The sequence below is a fragment of the Amphibalanus amphitrite genome, unplaced genomic scaffold, assembly GCF_019059575.1.
Source record: "Amphibalanus amphitrite isolate SeventyFive unplaced genomic scaffold, NRLGWU_Aamphi_draft 000451F_arrow, whole genome shotgun sequence".
Taxonomy (NCBI): domain Eukaryota; kingdom Metazoa; phylum Arthropoda; class Thecostraca; order Balanomorpha; family Balanidae; genus Amphibalanus; species Amphibalanus amphitrite.
In genome coordinates this window covers 258,966-276,406 of record NW_024881945.1, presented here as the reverse complement: position 1 = coordinate 276,406, position 17,441 = coordinate 258,966, and the positions used below count along the sequence as shown (strand labels likewise).

At 53.0% G+C, this 17,441-nt stretch overlaps 1 protein-coding gene across 1 annotated transcript; it reads right to left on the bottom strand.

Annotated features, from left to right (window-relative positions):
* Positions 1-981: 981 nt before the first annotated feature.
* LOC122391717 lies at positions 982-3,731 on the bottom strand. The gene is made up of 2 exons (XM_043385912.1): positions 2,471-3,731; positions 982-1,019 (listed from the first exon to the last, which is right to left on the bottom strand). The coding sequence occupies exons 1-2, from the start codon at positions 3,729-3,731 to the stop codon at positions 982-984; spliced, it is 1,299 nt and encodes a 432-aa protein (XP_043241847.1).
* Positions 3,732-17,441: the final 13,710 nt, after the last annotated feature.

Below are 17,441 nucleotides of genomic sequence, written 5' to 3'. Positions count from 1 at the left end.
CCTGGTAAAATTGACTTTCTCAAGTATCAAAAAATGAGACCGTTAGCGCACGAGTAAAACACATGTAGGCATGTCCTGGAATAAGTCGAATAAGTCATCTTGAAAACAAGCATACCATATTTTTACAACGGTTAGTCCGCACGACAGCAAAATATTTAATTGTGGCGCTGTTGGATACTTCACATTTTAAGTAACGTTCGACTTAATACATTCGTTGGATATGAGCTATTTCCATAAGTCCTGAAGTGTCCATTATTGTTTGTGATTTTAAATCCGCCTTAATGTTGGGGATGAGCCGGTGCTGACGTTTGGTATTCGGACCATAAAGAATGTATGGCGGGATTCATATCGAACATTCAACGACTCTGTATAGCCTAGTGCGAACACTGAACAGTCCGCTCAGGCTCGCTTTATCTAGTTTGTAGCAGGAGACCACCATCATTGACCTAACCGATTGATTTTGTTCCATTGGAGCTTATCTAACGTAGTCAATAGAACATCTAGCACGCCGTGGCGATATCTTTTTATGACCCATTTCCACACCGATAATTCTCAAAGCTTGTATCAAATATAGCCTTGTGAGCGCCATTACGCAAATGTAAATGTGCGTCTTCTTTCGGTTACCATGACTACGCCACAGAAGCTCGCAATAAAACTAATCTAAACTAGTTTACGAGCTGCGAGGATCGTTTGCCAAATAATGACACATGGGGCCGGCGGGGTGCCTGAAAGGCGTGCAGCTGATCGGCGCACACACGGCTTTGCACGCCCGTTCATTTGTGTAATCTGCTTGGAGACGCGTCGAGAGAATCTGTAGCGCAAACGCCGCGCGGCGCCGCTCGGTTCAATGGTGCCGTGTGTCGAGCCGCGGGGCCATTCATTCATGGCGTCATAAATAGTGGTGGCGCAGGGCCGATCCGGCGGAGCTCCCCTCCGCGAGTCTGGCTTGGGAGGGTTTTTTATGACGGCGCGGAACGGGCGTCAGACTAGGGAGGCTGATACCAGCGGGCTGGGCGGAGCTGGGGCAGACAGGACAGAACGGGGGCTGAACCGGCTGGGAGAGGACATGGGACAGGACAGCGGTAAAACAGGACGGTGGAAAGTGCAGGTCAGGACTGGGACTGGAGTCAGGAGAGATGAGACTGAGAGGAAAGGAGAAGCCATGTGTCAGCTCCTGACTGTAGAGAGTCGAGAGGAAAGGTAAGGTCAGGGCAGAGACAAGACAGACAGAGGGGCATTGTCAGCAAGAAGTATGAGTGAAGTTCTGAATTTATATTCTTGCGATATCAAATTCGAATTGTGATGTATTGTCCCTTTCAGATAATAAATAGTTATAATAAAGCGTGAACAACATGCAAAAATACAGATACAGATACAGATAATATATTCATGACAAATCCATGGTGCATGGTTTTTCATTGGCACACGTCAAACATTTACAACACAAGTAAAAGACTAGGCATAAAAAGCAGCACTCAACCACTCGACCTGAGCTAACCATGCGCCTCACACTGTTCTTTCAATAGATGCTTTTTGAGCTGGCGCCGAAAGTTTCGCACGGTGACGTCAAACGGCAGAGAGTCGTACTCACGCACTGCGCTATAACAGAGCCGTCGGCGACCGGCTTCCGTGCGGATTCTCGGCAGCGCGTGGTCGGCAGCTCTGCGCGTCTCGTACGAGTGACGCATGGTGTCACCGATGGTTTGTGCGATCGCTTCCGGCTTTCCAGTCGTAGTGACCCTGTGCACCAAACTGATGCGATGGTACTTAGCAAGGTTAGGGGCATTCAACCACTCCAAGTCGCACAGAACGTCACTGATGTGGTCGTATTTACGACGGCCGCTAATAACTCGAGCACCGAAGTTCAGCAGTTTCTGCACACGATGAATCTGAGTAGCGGTGCACGTACCGTATAGCGAGAAGCAATATCTGATAACGGAGTTCACGAGCGCTTCTACTACCACAGGCAGAGAGGCCTTCGGTATAACGTGCTTGGCGTGCATCAGACCGATTAGGACACCAGTACACTTAGCTGTCACATAATCGATGTGCGACCTGAAGCTGAGATGATTGTCCATGACCACTCCGAGATTTTTGACAACTCTAGAGTCCGGAATAACAGCACCCATGGCAGTCAGTGTGACAGGCGGCAGTCCTCGCAGCATAGCGGGGGTTCCTAGTACAAGGACCTGCGTCTTAGCGGTGTTTAGCTTCATAGTGTTTGCGCAGAACCACTGGAAGAGACACTCTAGCGCCTGCTCCATGCGTTGGATGACCTGTGCCAAGTCACGCTTTTTACCGCTCACAAGAAGTTGAGTATCGTCTGCAAATTGCACGATTGTGACACCGTCAGGCAGGTACAGACACATTTCGTTTGCAAACACCGAATACAACATACAACTTAACGATCCGCCTTGGAACACGCCAATTGTGTTTGACTTGACACTCGACCGCACGTATCCACCGTCACCACTGGCCATCTGCACCTGCTGAGTGTGTCCGCTTAGGTAGTTGCCGAACCACTCGGTATCTACCCCATACAGTGCGAGCTTATCCAGCAGTCTCCCGTGCGGCACAACGTCAAAACATTTGGAGAGGTCCAACAGCACCAGGATCGACACCTCTCCAGCGTCCATCGCCTCCAGCGCACGGTCGGTGATGACGCTGAGTGCCGTCTCGGTGCTGCGGCCGCTGCGGTAGCCATGTTGGGTGGTTGACAGGAGCTGGTTGGTCTCCAAGTACTGCACCAGCTGGCGCTGGACGACCCGCTCAACAACCTTCATTATCGCCGGCAGGATGGAGATCGGGCGAGTGTTTGCTGGCTCCGATGGTCCTTGTCCTATTGGGATTGGCGTTACCATTGCATGTTTCCAGGGGCCGGGCACGTTGCTGGTCGTCAGGCTGGAGTTGACTATGTCCAACAGGACGTGACCCATGCCCCAAAAGAAGGTGCGGAACATGCTGACGCTGATCCCGTCGTTGCCTGTTGTAGTTGACGGCTTCATGTGTAGCAGGAGCAGGCCGAGCGTGTCCATGTCGATCGGTTGCGGTCTGAACCGGCTCGTCGTGACACGCGGCAGTCTGACCGGCACTGGTACCGTGGGCGGGGGGACGCTGGCAGCTGTGATTGGCCCTATGCTCACATAATAGTCGTTTAGCGCGTCGGGCGTGGCGCTGGGAACCGCCGCCTCTTTCTTGCTGCCGATGATGGGCCGTAGTACCCGCCAGACTTTGCTAGGCCCTGCTTTGGCCAGTTCCCGGTTGATGTGGGCCTGCTGGTCTTTCCGGACAGCCGCGCGGCACAGACGGTTCAGCTCCTTATAGTTCTCTCGGTCGCCACCAGGGCGCAGGGCCTGTCTCCGTCGCGCCATCAGGTCTCTGGTAGGTGCCGAGACCAACAGGCTCCCAGGAGGTCGCTGCTGCACTCTCGTAACGGGTGCCACTGTGTCCAGCTGCCCGAGGAAGATGTCGCAGAACGACTCCCACTTGCTGGCTGTCAGCTGTGTCCGGAACACTGGGCTCCAGTCGATGTTGTTCAGCTGCCGGTTGAAGCTGTCGGCGTCGATCCGGCCGAGTCGCCGGCGCTGTGTGACCGGGCCGGCCACCCTGGTCCTGCCGGTGCACTGCAGCACAGCTCGGGTGTAATCGTGCGGGGTGCCATAGTGGCAGCGCGTGACGCCAGCGCGCAGCAGGTAGTCAGGGCGGCTGACAGCCACGATACCAAAAACCATTGGCATGAAGCAAATCATCACATTTTGCATCCGTGAGGCGGCAGTGTCCGGCTCTGTCTGTGGAGATCCGGTCGGATCCAGTGGGATGCGGACGTATCGGGGGAAAACGGTGGTCGTCCTAATTCACAGAGGAGAGGCGGTTATCCGGAAACACATGGAGATAACTGCAGCAGACCCCGCGGATTGAGCTGATGTGGACACAGAGACACACGGATACAAACACGGATACGGTCACGGACACGGACCGTGTAGCCACTACCGTGCCGCGCCGAACCGTGACCGTGACCAGACGAGGTCACTGATGGACACGGATAGACGCGGCTGGCCTGGCAGCACGATAACATTGTCCCAGGTCCAAGGCCTGCTGGGATACAGCTTGGTGACAGGCTTGTTTGCACTGCCTGCTACTGCACTGAGAAATAGCTGATGCGTGCAAACCAGACATGATGTGATAGCACAATTCGTTGAGCTCCAAAGAGGCTTACATGTCTCTGGAAAAAAATGCGGTTTGTTTCCTTCGAAAATAATCATGCATAAAAAACATCAATGTCACTTCGCCATTTCTGCACCGCAGCCGGTCGGTGCGTTATGAGCTATTGAGAGTATCAAGGTCATTTCATATACTAATTTTCAGCCAACGTGTTTTTTATTGCTGATGTTTCCTGGCTCTTTTGTTTGCCCATAAAATTTTGACGTCACCCAATGTCTGTCCATAAGACGTTCCTTCAAATTTAGATTCGGCACTGAAAACTCATTTCATGGCGTGGTATTGTTTGTATCACATTAAATGAAGACGCCCGTCTTAGGAAAGACGACAGCGAGACGCCATCGACAGCACGACACGCTCCAAATGAGCGGTGGACACGCACTTAATGACGATAGATTGTGAGGCCACGTTACTAACGACACTCTCGCAGGTCGGGATCAGTGGGAGCTCTATGGCACCGGGCTCTCACAATTATAGAACACTGAACGTTAGGACCACCAGCGAAGTAACGCTAGACCTCACGGGCGTCCCGTCTGGCTCTCAAAGGGTGGTGATTTGTCTCGGTCAACGTCTGTGCCGCTCGACAGTCGACAATAACTAACTAGTTATAAAACGAAAGGCGTGCAAAAGTAACTCATGCTAGAATAAAAGGTGACTGAGCGATGGATTTTTGTTTTTGTACCTTACGATTTTACCATGCAAGGCTAATTAAATCGCATGGTTTGACCGTGCCCATTCTCCATCTCCTGTGCTGGTTTTAGACGGACTCAAGAACTTTTGAAAGGTTTAGCAATGTTGAGCTCCCCTGGAGGAAACCCTCACTTTGTGACAGCATTCCAGCACCACTCGATTGTGCCCAGCGGAGACCGGCACCTCATTTCATCACCGGGGCGCCGTGAAGACAGACTGCGAAGCCCGAACGAAGCTCCAGGAGGAGCGGACTGACCGGCCGCTGGTGGCGCCACCTACGCTACTCGGCCGGTCGGCGAACGCGGACCGAGGGCGCTCCCGAGCTTCGCACGGAGCACTGCAGTGAGGATGCACGGTGCACCTTTCGGCCAGTCCTGCGAGTCAGGGTCGACTTCTATTGCAGACAAACAGGTGCAAGCTGTGACAGGGTGGTTTTGATAAATGCGTGTTTATTGAAAGGGGAGCAATGCGCTGCATCTTGCTGCACAGCGGTGTTGGGGGCAAATGGGCGCCACTTGCGCATTTACCGGTTCACTGATCGAAGCAAGCCGGGGGCAGCAGTCACAACTCACCGTCCATTTCACAGGAGTGAGGCCGTGGTCGCGCCTTTGCCGTACGATAACTCACACCGGTGTCAGCTCCATTAATTCCGGTGTGGGTCGCTCGACACACGGTGGTCAGCGGCGCGCCCTGTCGCCCACCCGGCACCTCGCCCAATCTAGCGCCGATTTACAGGCGCTGGACCGTCACAGACAATCGGACATACATCACCACTGGCGCATTACGGTGCCGCCCCGGCCGTGCAATGGTGCACGCCGAACTCGCGCCAGAACCATGCAGCCGGCGCTGATTTATTGCCGAGGTCCAGTGGCCGCCGGCGGCAGGTGGTGACCGGCCGGGGCGGGGAAGGGTGGGGCTCGGGGGGGGGGGAGCAGTCAGCAACACGGGGTGCAATCATCTGCCCCCCCCCCCCCTGTGAGGCAGGGCCAGAGGTCCTAAAATGACTGGGTGGAGGCGAGTTGGGATGGAAAGTTGTCGTTACATATGCGTGTGAAATAGTCCGCCAACAGGCCTAGAGACCTACGTAGAGGTTCAGGCCTGGACGGGAGTGGAGGCGCGGGTGCTGTACACGTCTCCCAAGGTCGACAATTCGTGTCTGTTGGATACACTGCCGCTGATCTACCTAAGGCGGAGACGACCGGCCAGAACGCGATGCAGAGTCCGGTACCGAAGATCAACCCATAATTAATCGGCGGGGCTCGATCGGGTACTTCTCAGATTGAATGTGTAGGTGGCGCCAGGTCAGTGCCGACGACTTGACCTTTGATACAAACGATGCCCACCGCTAATGAGTATCGATCACGCCCAGACAGTTTGGCTAGTGACCACACGCAAATGCCATGCTGGGTAAATACCGCATCACGCGATCGGCAGTCCAACTTTGGATCCTGGTCTGGCGAACGGCGGCCGGCCACGGCTGCCGACCTGACTCAGCCGCACCGAGCCACGCTCCTCTGACCTGACACGACCCGGACAGGTGATACATGGCCGGAGCAGGTGAGGCCTGACCGGGGCAGGTGACGCCGGCGTCCGAAGAATGCCTCATCAGCGGCCGCTAACTGCCCAACACAATGAGTGGCTTCACGGCGGCGGCCGTCTTCCTCCAATTATCGTAATGAGCCGGAGCAGACGGACGGAGCTGGGCTGCGAGCGGCGCCAGGCGAGGGTGACCGGCCGCGCTGAGCCATGGAGAGACGTGCTGGCCAGCTGTGGGAGCCAGGTGAAGCTCGCATGGCAACCGAGGCGACCTGGTGATGCGAGTATGAACCTGCAGCGAGTTGACCCGGTGATGGAAGAACCAGCCAGTGCAGTGACACTGGCGGTCAGGCTCTGCAATAACACTCGGCGATGGTTGTCAAATGATGAGCCGTCGACGGTCGTGGGATGGTGAGGCGATAGTGAGACGATGGCCGAACGAACTTTTTTTTGTTGTTTTGTTGGGTTAGGCCCTTTCGGTCTAATGAGACCATTTCAGAGCCGGGAGGATGATAGGATATAGGGGGAGACATTGGTCTGGGCAGGCACCCTAGTGAGTCGCCAGGGCTGAGCCCGTCCAGAAGACAGGCCACCCAGCCCCAAGGCACTCACTGCACCCGGCTACTGGGTGCGCTCCCTCGGGAGCAGCGGTGCCGCTCCAAGGGAGCAGCCCGCATGAGATAAAGTTGCCTGTCCAGCCCGGAGGGGGGTTGCGGCGTGGAGGAGAAGGATTTCCGTATCCTGAGGATAGAAGCATGGAACGGTGTGCGAACGAACTATAAAAAAGAACTTATGTATAGTTGATGGCGCGCTGACGCGAACTCCAATGGTTCGGGATCCGACCGGGACCAGGAGATCCGAACCTCTGCAGCTGCACTCACTCGACTCCGTCACACAGATGTTCCGATGCCTCCTCAGTTCTTAAATCACCCACATTTACCTATCATCAGTCCCCACAGCCGACTCTGGAGCCGCCGTGTTATTTACTATACCTGAGCGACCAGCGCCGGTCTTCGAACAGCCACTATTCAGCGCCGCGTGCAAAACACGCACGGCGTGGCGCCGGAACGCGTTCAGCCGGCCTTTGACGGCATGGAGGCTCATCACTGGCCTTATCAGCCAGGCGCGGGGCAAGTGAGCGCTTATGACACATCATTTACAACGCGTAACGACGCCATTGGGACGGCCGGCTCGAGCTGCACGGGATAGCGCTGAACGGAGACGAAAAACGGAGTCGACCATGACCGATGGGTTTGGACGCGGCTGGACTCTCCTGTCGGCCTGGGTAGACTGTCGATGAGACGATGGCACACTGTGAAATGACACCAGAAATAAGAGATATTGTATGTTAACCAAGTTACCTTTGAGGTGCAGCTTTGCATCAATGTTTTTATAGCGTCGTCAGATACGAATAAGATACCATTAATTGTTTAAAGGCAAATGAGTCAAGTGGTAAATGAATGGTAGCAGTTGCCATGGTTAGCACTTTTAACCCGCGCCCCACTGGGGTCTGTGTATAACACGCCCTACTGGGGGGGGGCTATGACCCCCCCTCCTAACTCCGAAACTACTGGCCGATCGTCAAAATTCAAACGGCGTCTGATAGCCCCGGAAAAACTGTCGAGCGAAACCTAATTTCATTGACCTCGAGGTCACCGATGACGTCACAGGTCAGGTCAAAGTAAAAATTATTAGCATTTTTGCTTGTTCACATTTTGGGCTCTGGCCGCCGTCTTACAAGTCAGATCAGGCTCATTTTTGGTTTCCACACTCGTGAACAGATGCTCTAGATACCTTGAGGGTACCAAACTTGTACTTTGATTTTCAGGTCAGGTTCAGGTCATCACAGGTCACGAAAATATTATATCATGCGTCGGTCACGTGACACATGTTTTATGGTCCATTTAGGCCATAGATTTCGAATTTGATGTCGTCTGTGTCATTCGAGGTCATTTTGAGTCGAATTTAGCTTAGGTCAGGTCACTTTCAGGTCAAAAAAGGTCAAATTTTGAAGTTAAAATTTTTCAACAAAAAAGGTGTCTATTGGATGCAGTTTGAGCTCAGGAACACGATGGTGCCATTTATATTGGTGTACGATGTCAAATACGTACTGAAAAAATGATTTGAAAAATTAATAATTGTGATTTTTTTGCAATAATGCGTATAACTTGGCCATTTTTGAAGATATTTAGCTAAAACTTGCTAGAGTTAGTCATAATCATGCATTCTGTCACATATATTCCGGTTTTTTCGAAAAGTCAAAAACTTTTTGAAAAAAATATAAAAATATAAATTTTGAATATTATTATATACAATTTTCGAAATTTTCAAAATTTTGAAAATCCGAGATAGCAGTTTGATAGCGCGGTCAATTCTGAGTCCTTTCATGCAAAGAAATTGGATCTAGCTTAAAAACTAAGCTCTTGGGAGCGATTGCCATGGTTCAACGTTTTGCGTCGAAATCGGACGAACATGACGTCACTCTGACGTCATTTCCGGCCGACCTATGGTAGCTACGAAGTTTAAATTTTGACACAAGGTGTCAAATTGATGCAGCCGAAGGTACTGAAAGTTTGGCGTCGATCCGTCAAGCGGTTTGGAAGTTATTGCAGAAAAACGGGAGGGGGGCTATAAATAGCCCCCCCCCCAGTGGGGCGCGGGTTAACCCTATTCCTGGCGGGGGGGGCCTCAGGAGCCCCCCCCCTGAGGTTTTTTGGTTATTTCTCCCAAACGCGTTGAGCTAGGAAGCTCAAATTTTCTGACTTTTCCTAAAAGGCTTCTACGCAACATGTCTGAAAATTTTGAGTTGATCTGACCTCAGGTCAGGTCACCAGAGGCGGTTTGGTGACCCTACCTCAGAAAAGTTTGCAATCACGCCAGAGCTAGAGTTTTTGACCGATCAATTTCTTCTCTTCAGGGTTTAGTTAGGGTACCAGTATATGCAATTTGTATATCTCGGAATTTTGATATCGGTGACCTAAGGTCAGGTCAATTTCGCGACCTCCCCATTATAAGTCAATGGGGGAAAAATCAACTCCCTGTTTTTACCACTAAAACGGGTCGGAATGGCCCCATATACCATACATGACTTCATATACGATCAACCTTCACTACCTTGAGGTCTGTTTTGCTGTTGGGCAGCTGTGAGGTCATGTGACGTCATCAAAGGTCACCAAAGGTTTTTGGCCAATAACTCCGTACAGGAACAAGATACAGACGCGTGGATGGTCTCATTGTGTTCAGCTCGTCAAGACGCATCGAATGATATACATGATGACCTCGAGGTCACGTGACCTGAGGTCAACCTTTGACCTTGACCTTTCGAGGTCAACATATATATCATTCGATGCGGATTGACGAGAGGATCACGATGATGCCCTTAGTTTGTTCCTATCTTGACTAATTCGAAAGTTATTCGAGAAAAACTCTCTCCATATCTAGCGCCGCCATTTTGACTTTTTCGACCCCTGTGACGTCATCTTTGACCTGACCTGAAAATGACCTAGTAAAAATTGTAGATCTTGGCCGTGCGTATCCGATGCCGTTTACCGCTTGTCGCTATCTTGCTTCGTTCTCGAGATCTCAGGGGGGGGGGCCGAATCGGCCCCCCCCCCCCGCCAGTTTCTTGTCCCGGCGGAGCCCGCCAGGAATAGGGTTAAGATCACCTTTGCATGCCAACTCATCTAACACGTGTCAGTATTCACCCAAACAGAATCATCGCTATGACGTATAGGCTTCAAGCTGAAGGACTCATACCTACCAGAGCTGGTATGATGCATCGCTCATCATTCAGCCAAGAGACCGGCATTTGACCACCAACCCGTACACACCCAACCCAACTGCAACAAATACGATGACTGCGTGCATTCTGGACGGCGCTTTTTGCGCGCGGCGGCAATCGGCGGCGCTGTGAGGCAGTAATGACGCACCGGCGCGGTGCTGCGCCACTTCTCACCACAGGGGCGTTCCGCGCCCCGCCCGAAGGCCGCCCCGGGTCACTGCGCATGCGCCGTGGGGCTGCCGACGGGGGCACTGTCCGGTAATGACAGCGCACGGCGCGGAGCTCCCCGCCGAAACAGTCGGAATAACGCCAGGGCGAAACATCCTATCGAACGACGAGGACATCCGCGACGACCCGACCTGAGTTGCCCTGGGTCATCAGTAGAACTGAGGCCATCTGACTGCAGCAGCGGCCAGATCGTGACGACGGGAGCAAACGAACACTGACCGATCGTTACCGAACCCACCGGGGACTCGAGCACAGGTCATTGCCGCCTTTCGCCAGGGGACAGTGAGTTATGACGTCGTGCTGCGATCCTTTCTAGCGGATGATCAGCTACCAGACACGAATCAAATGGCCGGCCTTTGTCGAAAAAAGCCGACACATTATAGCCGACCTTTGGAGTGAGAGCGGGTCCAACGGGTGAGCGTTCCCTTGGCTAATGAGATCAGCACCAGCACAATTGCTGCGTGAACGGTGCGGACATTGGCTATTTACGGCGGTAGTGCTGGCCCGAAATAACAGCGCGGTGCTTAGCGAGGTCGTTGTGGATAGTGCGCCACCGTCTCGGTCGTGACGAAGGTATTCGTCCGTGACTGTGGCGGAAGCAGGGTCCGAACAGTAGTAATGAATACAACTGGTAGCCGGCAATGGTAAGCCGGCTTGGTGTTGGTCTGACGTGATGTAAATAGGTATGGTATCAAACTGATCGTAAATTGGAATTCGTCTCGACAAGCAGCTCAGATGAGTTGTGGATTTTCGAATGTTGGGATCGATGTTGTATATTCTGCACAAAAAGAGGAATAAGTCATAGATTCAATACAAGTGAAGACATCGAGGCAAAAGTTGAACTCCTAGACAGCAGCATTGGGTGAATGTTGAGCGAAGCAATTCATCTCGTTCTACATCCTCCCTCAGGACACATCCGGAAAGTTCTGAGCACCCATACACTGCCGTCAACCCAGCCAAGTGAACTTGGTCACGACAGGCCCGGTTTCATGTCTGTTTGGTATGCCCCGGGCAATCTGCACGGACCTGCCGGCCGGTTAGCAACAGAGCGACCCCGCTCGGTGCTTAGTGGCCCGGGTCACGCGCCAATTACACAACATAGCACCGGGGTCACCCGTCAATAACGCTGACTGCCTCCGGCATAGAGCACAGGCTGACAGACTTGTAGGCAGGGCTGAAAATATGAGCAGGGAAACATAAAAAACAATCGCAGTTCGCTTTCTGATTTGCCCATAATTTTTTCTGTAAAAAAGCAATATTGATGTCTAAAATATTTCAACAATGCCCTTTCAAAAAAAAAAAATGGACAACACGAGCGGAAACTCCTGTGCAGCCTGGTACAATCATCACGAGTAGCCGCCATGGAACTTTTGACTAGCCCTACGCGACTCGCGTGGACTCGGCTGCCCAGTGTTCACCAAGTCCTACACCGACTCTTATTAGTGAGCGCGTGCTCTTCCGTCCCCTCTCACCCCTTCGGCACCCTTCCCCGCTCGCGGTGATCACCGTGCTTTGTGTCCCATACCTGGTGTTTTCGTCGGCCCCATCCGGAAACGCTGTCGACAATCGATCCTCTGACGACATAAATTCTCCGACGGGCCTGCCTCAGCCTAACGCACCACAATAAAACTGCCCAACTCGACAAAAATATGATGTATGCATATTTGCCCGCCTCCCGAACCGCCGCCTTGGCAAAACGCTCGGCACATTAGTTTGATTCATCGGTCGAGTAAATACGACTGTTCCAAACAAACAACCATATCCGGCCTAACTTGGGCGATGTATCTCGGTAATAGCTCTGTCGCGCAAGGACTTGTCGATTCTTTCGAGTGACAGAGTTCCAGTGGAGCCTACCAGCGCAAACAATATCGCTCGGAAGGCTCCCGTAAATTTGACCTCGCCTCTCGCTGTGCTGCTCACGTAGCAGACGCACAGCAGAGAAAATCGCGAGTTACATTGACACTAAGACCGATGGCTGTGAAGCGCCTCCCGTAAACATTCGGCACACACAAGTACACTATCGGGATTCACAATATTTTGAGCGGCTCTGAGGCTCCCAGACCGCATTGACATTCGAGTCTGTTGGAAGGCTTATTACAATACAGCGAGGAGAGAAGAACGCTCCTTCGTTCTTCTTACGTTCACATTTCATCCTGCAAGTCTCACGAATGAAATGTTTGAATGCGGTGATGTTAAAGCCTGAAAAGGTATCTATTTACCCTATCGATAATACATACATAACAAGCTCATCATTCGTTCATCATCCCATCTGTCCGTCTGTCTGTGTGTCTGTCCGTCTGTCCGTCTGTCCGTCTGTCCATCCGTCCGCCTGTCCGTCCGTCCGCCTGTCCGCCTGTCCGTCTGTCCGTCTGTCCGTCTGTCCGTCTGTCCGTCTGTCCGCCTGTCCGCCTGTCCGTCTGTCCGTCTGTCCGTCTGTCCGTCTGTCCGTCTGTCCGTCTGTCCTTCGGCCCCCTGTCCGTCTGCCCGTCCGTCCGTCTGTCCGTCTTTCCCTCTGTCCGTCTGTCCGTCTGTCCGTCCGTCCGTCTGTCCGTCTGTCCGTCTGTCCGTCTGTCCGTCTGTCCGTCCGTCCGTCTGTCCGTCTGTCCGTCTGTTCGTCTGTCTGTCTGTCCATACGCTCATCAGTCTGTCCATCGCGTCGTCCATCCGACCGTTTTCCTTCGTCGAATGCCTTTTCGGAAGCATTGCCGCTTCGTGCGCCCCGCCCCGACGGCGTAATAGACGCTCTACACAGGCGACGGTGGGTCGGCTGCCCGTGCAATCAGCGGCGGCACCGGGGGGCAAGGCACACGCATTGTCTCGGCCGCATAAATCGCCAGTTAGTACCCATTCCGGGTGGCCGGGAGGCAGCCGCCTCGGTCTGCGTCTAGACCGACTGCCGACTCCGACGGGCCACTGATGGTGTCGATAGGAGCGCGTAGGACGGTGGGACGTCCGACACCCCGCCGACAACAAAGGCGGTACGGGAGGAGGGAAATGACAGGCTCCCTGAGACGCATTTGGAGCTCAGTTAGTTCACAGCGCGTAGGGTTTTTATTGGAAAACTTGGGTGTCCGTCGAAGATTCCCAATTAGAATCACATCTGGTAGGCTTATGATAGGAAGTGAGGTCTAGAATTGACACAAGCTTTCAATAGTTGATCTTTAAACCCAGCTTTTAACGTTTTTAATTGAATAGTCCGTTTGTAAACCGTATGGAAAAGCATGCTCTTCTTACCAAACAAAAAATGCATCTGCATTTAAATCACCAGAGGGAGATCGGTGAGCGTGGTCCGGGTAGAGTGTGGCGCTGTATTAGGTCGGTGGTGGCTGGGAAGCGGGGTGATGGGTCTGTGCGGCCCGACGCCACGGCTGACCAGCTGAACGAGTTTTTCGTTTCTGTCGGCCCGAGGGTGGCGACGGAGATTGGGGCGCGGGGGCCGGTGCCTACCATTGGTACGCGTTTACCCCGTGTGGATGCCTGTTCGTTCGCGCTCTCCCCCGTGACCCGGGAGATGCTCGGACACACGATCTTCAGCATGCGGAGTTCGGCCGCCTCCGGTGCCGATGGTGTTTGTATCCGCATGCTGAAGATCGGTTTCCCAGCTATCGGTGATCCCCTCCTGCATATCATCAATTCCTGCATCACACACTCCGACATCCCAGCTCCCTGGAAACACTCCCTAGTCAATCCCATTCACAAATCCGGTGACCCCTCTGACCCTACTAACTTCCGTCCGATATCTCTCGTTCCTGTCATTACCAAAGTAGTCGAGCGCGTCGTTCACCGACAGCTCTACAACTACCTCACCATGCAACCACCTCCTTTCATCCAGTCAGCACGGTTTTCGACCTCACCACTCCACGGAAACTGCACTTCTTTCCGTATCCGACCAGCTCCTATCCGCCACCGATAGGGGGGAGATTTCAATGCTGTGCCTCATTGACTTGAGCAAATGTTTTGACGTCATCAACCACGATATTTTACTGCGAAAACTGAGTTTGCACGGCATTGAAATCTCCTGGTTCGCCGCCTATCTTCGGGGACACACACAGAGCGTGTCCCTGAACGATGGGTCCGGATGCAGGGTGCTGTCTCGGCCGCTCGCCAACGACATGGGTGTCTTCCAAGGTTCAGTTTTAGGTCCGCTCTTATTTACTATTTTCGCCAATGACTTATCTCTACACGCTGATGGAGCTATAGTGTTTCAATACGCGGATGACACCCAGTTGTTGGTGAGTGGTCCGAAAGATGACGTCGGGGGACTCACCTCTCGCATGGAACGCTGACTGTACTCACTAAGCTCTTGGTTTAGCTCTCACTCGCTGAAAGTTAATGCAAACAAAACCCAACTTCCTATCTTTGGCAGTCGACAAACTCTGCGCTCTCTTCCGAACATATCAGTAACTTTTTGCGAAGTAGCTTTGAAACCCCAAGCAGAGGTGAGAAACCTGGGCGTCGTCTTCGACGGTGCCCTGACCTGGGAAGCACATGTGTCCGAGCTGTGCCGGCAGTGCGCCGGTGTGCTCGAGGCTTATCTCACTGCCGTCATTATCTTCCGGACGGGGTCATCAAAGTGCTAGTATCAGCACTTGTACTGTCGCGGATCCGCTATTGTCTTACTGTTTACGGAAATGGTTCGCAGCGAAATTTTGACAGACTCACCAAAATTCTCAATTTCGCGCTGAGGGTGATTTTTGGCCGTCGAAAATTCGACCATGTTTCCCGGCTCCGCGAGCAGTTGCGTTGGATGACGCCTCGCCAGATGGTACAGGCTCAGACGTTGGAACTGATGCACAGGGTGCTGCGGCGGGGTGAACCAGACTCGCTGGTTAACTCTTTTACCCGATGCTGTGACACTCGCATGAGAAGTACGCGACAGGACCACCTCTTCCGTCTACCCAGGCCGAGGACAGAGGCCGGGAGGCGTCGCTTCGCCTATAGAGCGCCAGACCTCTACAACTCGCTACCTGCCGGAACCACCGAGCTGTCTCACCAGCGTTTCGTCCGAGCAGTGAGAGCCCATGTTATGACCTTGTGAGACCGTCCGTGCGTATGGGTCGTGGGATGTGGTCCGGGCTGTGAGCTGTGTGATTGTTTTTACTGCTTTATTGTATGGTGTCGATGAATGAGATGACTGCAACCCGTATGATTTTACCGATTATCTTATGACTTGGGGCAATAACAGCCACGACTGATTGTGGACTGCCCTGCAAATGTAATACATACATACATACATACATACCACCTTATTACCAGCGCTAAATGCTAAGGAATTCAGTTGATTGTGCTCATTTACAGCCAAAGGAAAGGCCGCGCCAATTTGGTGAGCTGATTTCAATGGTCATGTTCTTCCGACAAGTACTAAGCTCAATAGCTGTCATCCTCATTTTGTACGGCAAAGCGCCAAGTCTCTCTGCTACTATGACGGACCTATTGATGAAGTGCATTCACTGTTCTTTGGCTGGGAACTGCGTGCCTTCAGTGCGTGCTTTAATGCCTCGCATCGTGTGTGAGTGTCGCACGCTGAATACCATGTGCGTAGTCCACGCGTGAATAGCGAATCGGTCCCGACCGGCCCGGCCCGGCCCTCAGGTTTGATGCGCGGCGAATCGGCGTGCGAGTCCAGCGGGCCTCAGTGACCCCAATCGAGGACACGACACGCAGAGACACATAATGACGAGCCGAGCGATCTCTATTTTGTCGCACGCCGCGACGCTCGATGACCCGCGGGTCGGACCCTCGACCCGGCACCGGCTCCAGGGGAGCGACGACAGCTGATCACAGAGTGGCAACCGGCCATCGGACGTCGGCGCGGCAGGCTTTCTTCGGCACGCCGTTTTTCCCAGGCGGAGAATGATAATCCCGGCGCTGGGTGACAAAAGCGTCATTCACCACCGCTGGAGGTGAGCCCATTTGGAACAGGATCAAACCAATGTCCGTGGATAAGGATCTCGGGCGGGGACGGCGGGCGGCCGACCGGGCTGTTCACAGACGCCGCCTCGCGCTGGGAGCTCCACAGAGGCCGGTGGAGCGTGGCCGCCGAGGAGGAATGTCGGGAGCGGGTGCCAGTTATGTGGGGTCGCACATACCACAGACCCAGGGTAGACAGGCGGGTAGAAGGGATTCACTATACCTAAACATGAATTTAAATATTTCGTCCATAAATCAACACTCTTTTATTGTTTTGTCAGTGGGTTAGCAATTACTCCAAATGTTTTGCCAAGGGACAACAGTGCATATAGATTTATTCGTCAGAACATAAATCAAAGAATGTCGGATGAGCAGCTGTTCCATCCTATGCAACTACAAATTTTTCCCGAAAGCTTTAAATGTGCTGAGTTGAGCGAGTGCAATGAGTAGGCTGCTCAAATGGCCCAAATTCAGTGAAGTAGGCTGCTCAAATGGCCCAAATTCAGTGATCAAGTACGCTTGTTGCTTGACTTAACGAAGGCATTGAACAACAATTCACTTCTACCGAAAAGACTAGCATGTTTGAAGACAGCTTGCAATCAGTCTTGCATCAAAAAGTGAAAACGGGTTTGGCCATTGGAGGACATAAGCAATAGTACGTTATGGGCTGTGAGCGGAAATTAGAAACAGTAAACGACTGGTTGCTGGGACCTGGGTGTTCACCGTCGAGTGGCTGTACGCCTGGATCGAAGGCTCAAAGTGGGTTGAGTAGATAATGAAATGATATGCACCTTCCCACTCATACACATGACTAAAGAATTATAGCTGAATTAGCAGAGGGCCATCAACTGCAGCCTGCCAGTGCCGCTGGCGGCCTTTGTTGCCGGTCATAACCCGTCTGACGGACGGGCCTACCTGACACCGGCCACGGCGCTTAATGCGACCCGCTCGCCGTCCTCCAGCTGCGGGCCAAATGGAGAACTATCATGCTCGACAGCTCCCACTTTCCCAAATGGTGGCACCTAGCAACACCCAACAACACGGCCGCGGCACGCCGAGCGGGCCGATCCGCCGCGGC

Bases quoted from the DNA above. Each gene is read 5' to 3' on its own strand.
- LOC122391717 (XM_043385912.1), bottom strand. From the start codon at position 3,731: ATGGTTTTTGGTATCGTGGCTGTCAGCCGCCCTGACTACCTGCTGCGC. The intron at 1,020-2,470 runs GTGACGGTGGAT...TGTCTGCCCCAG, and splicing joins GCAGGTGCAGATGGCCAGTG to CTCCGCCCAGCCCGCTGGTA.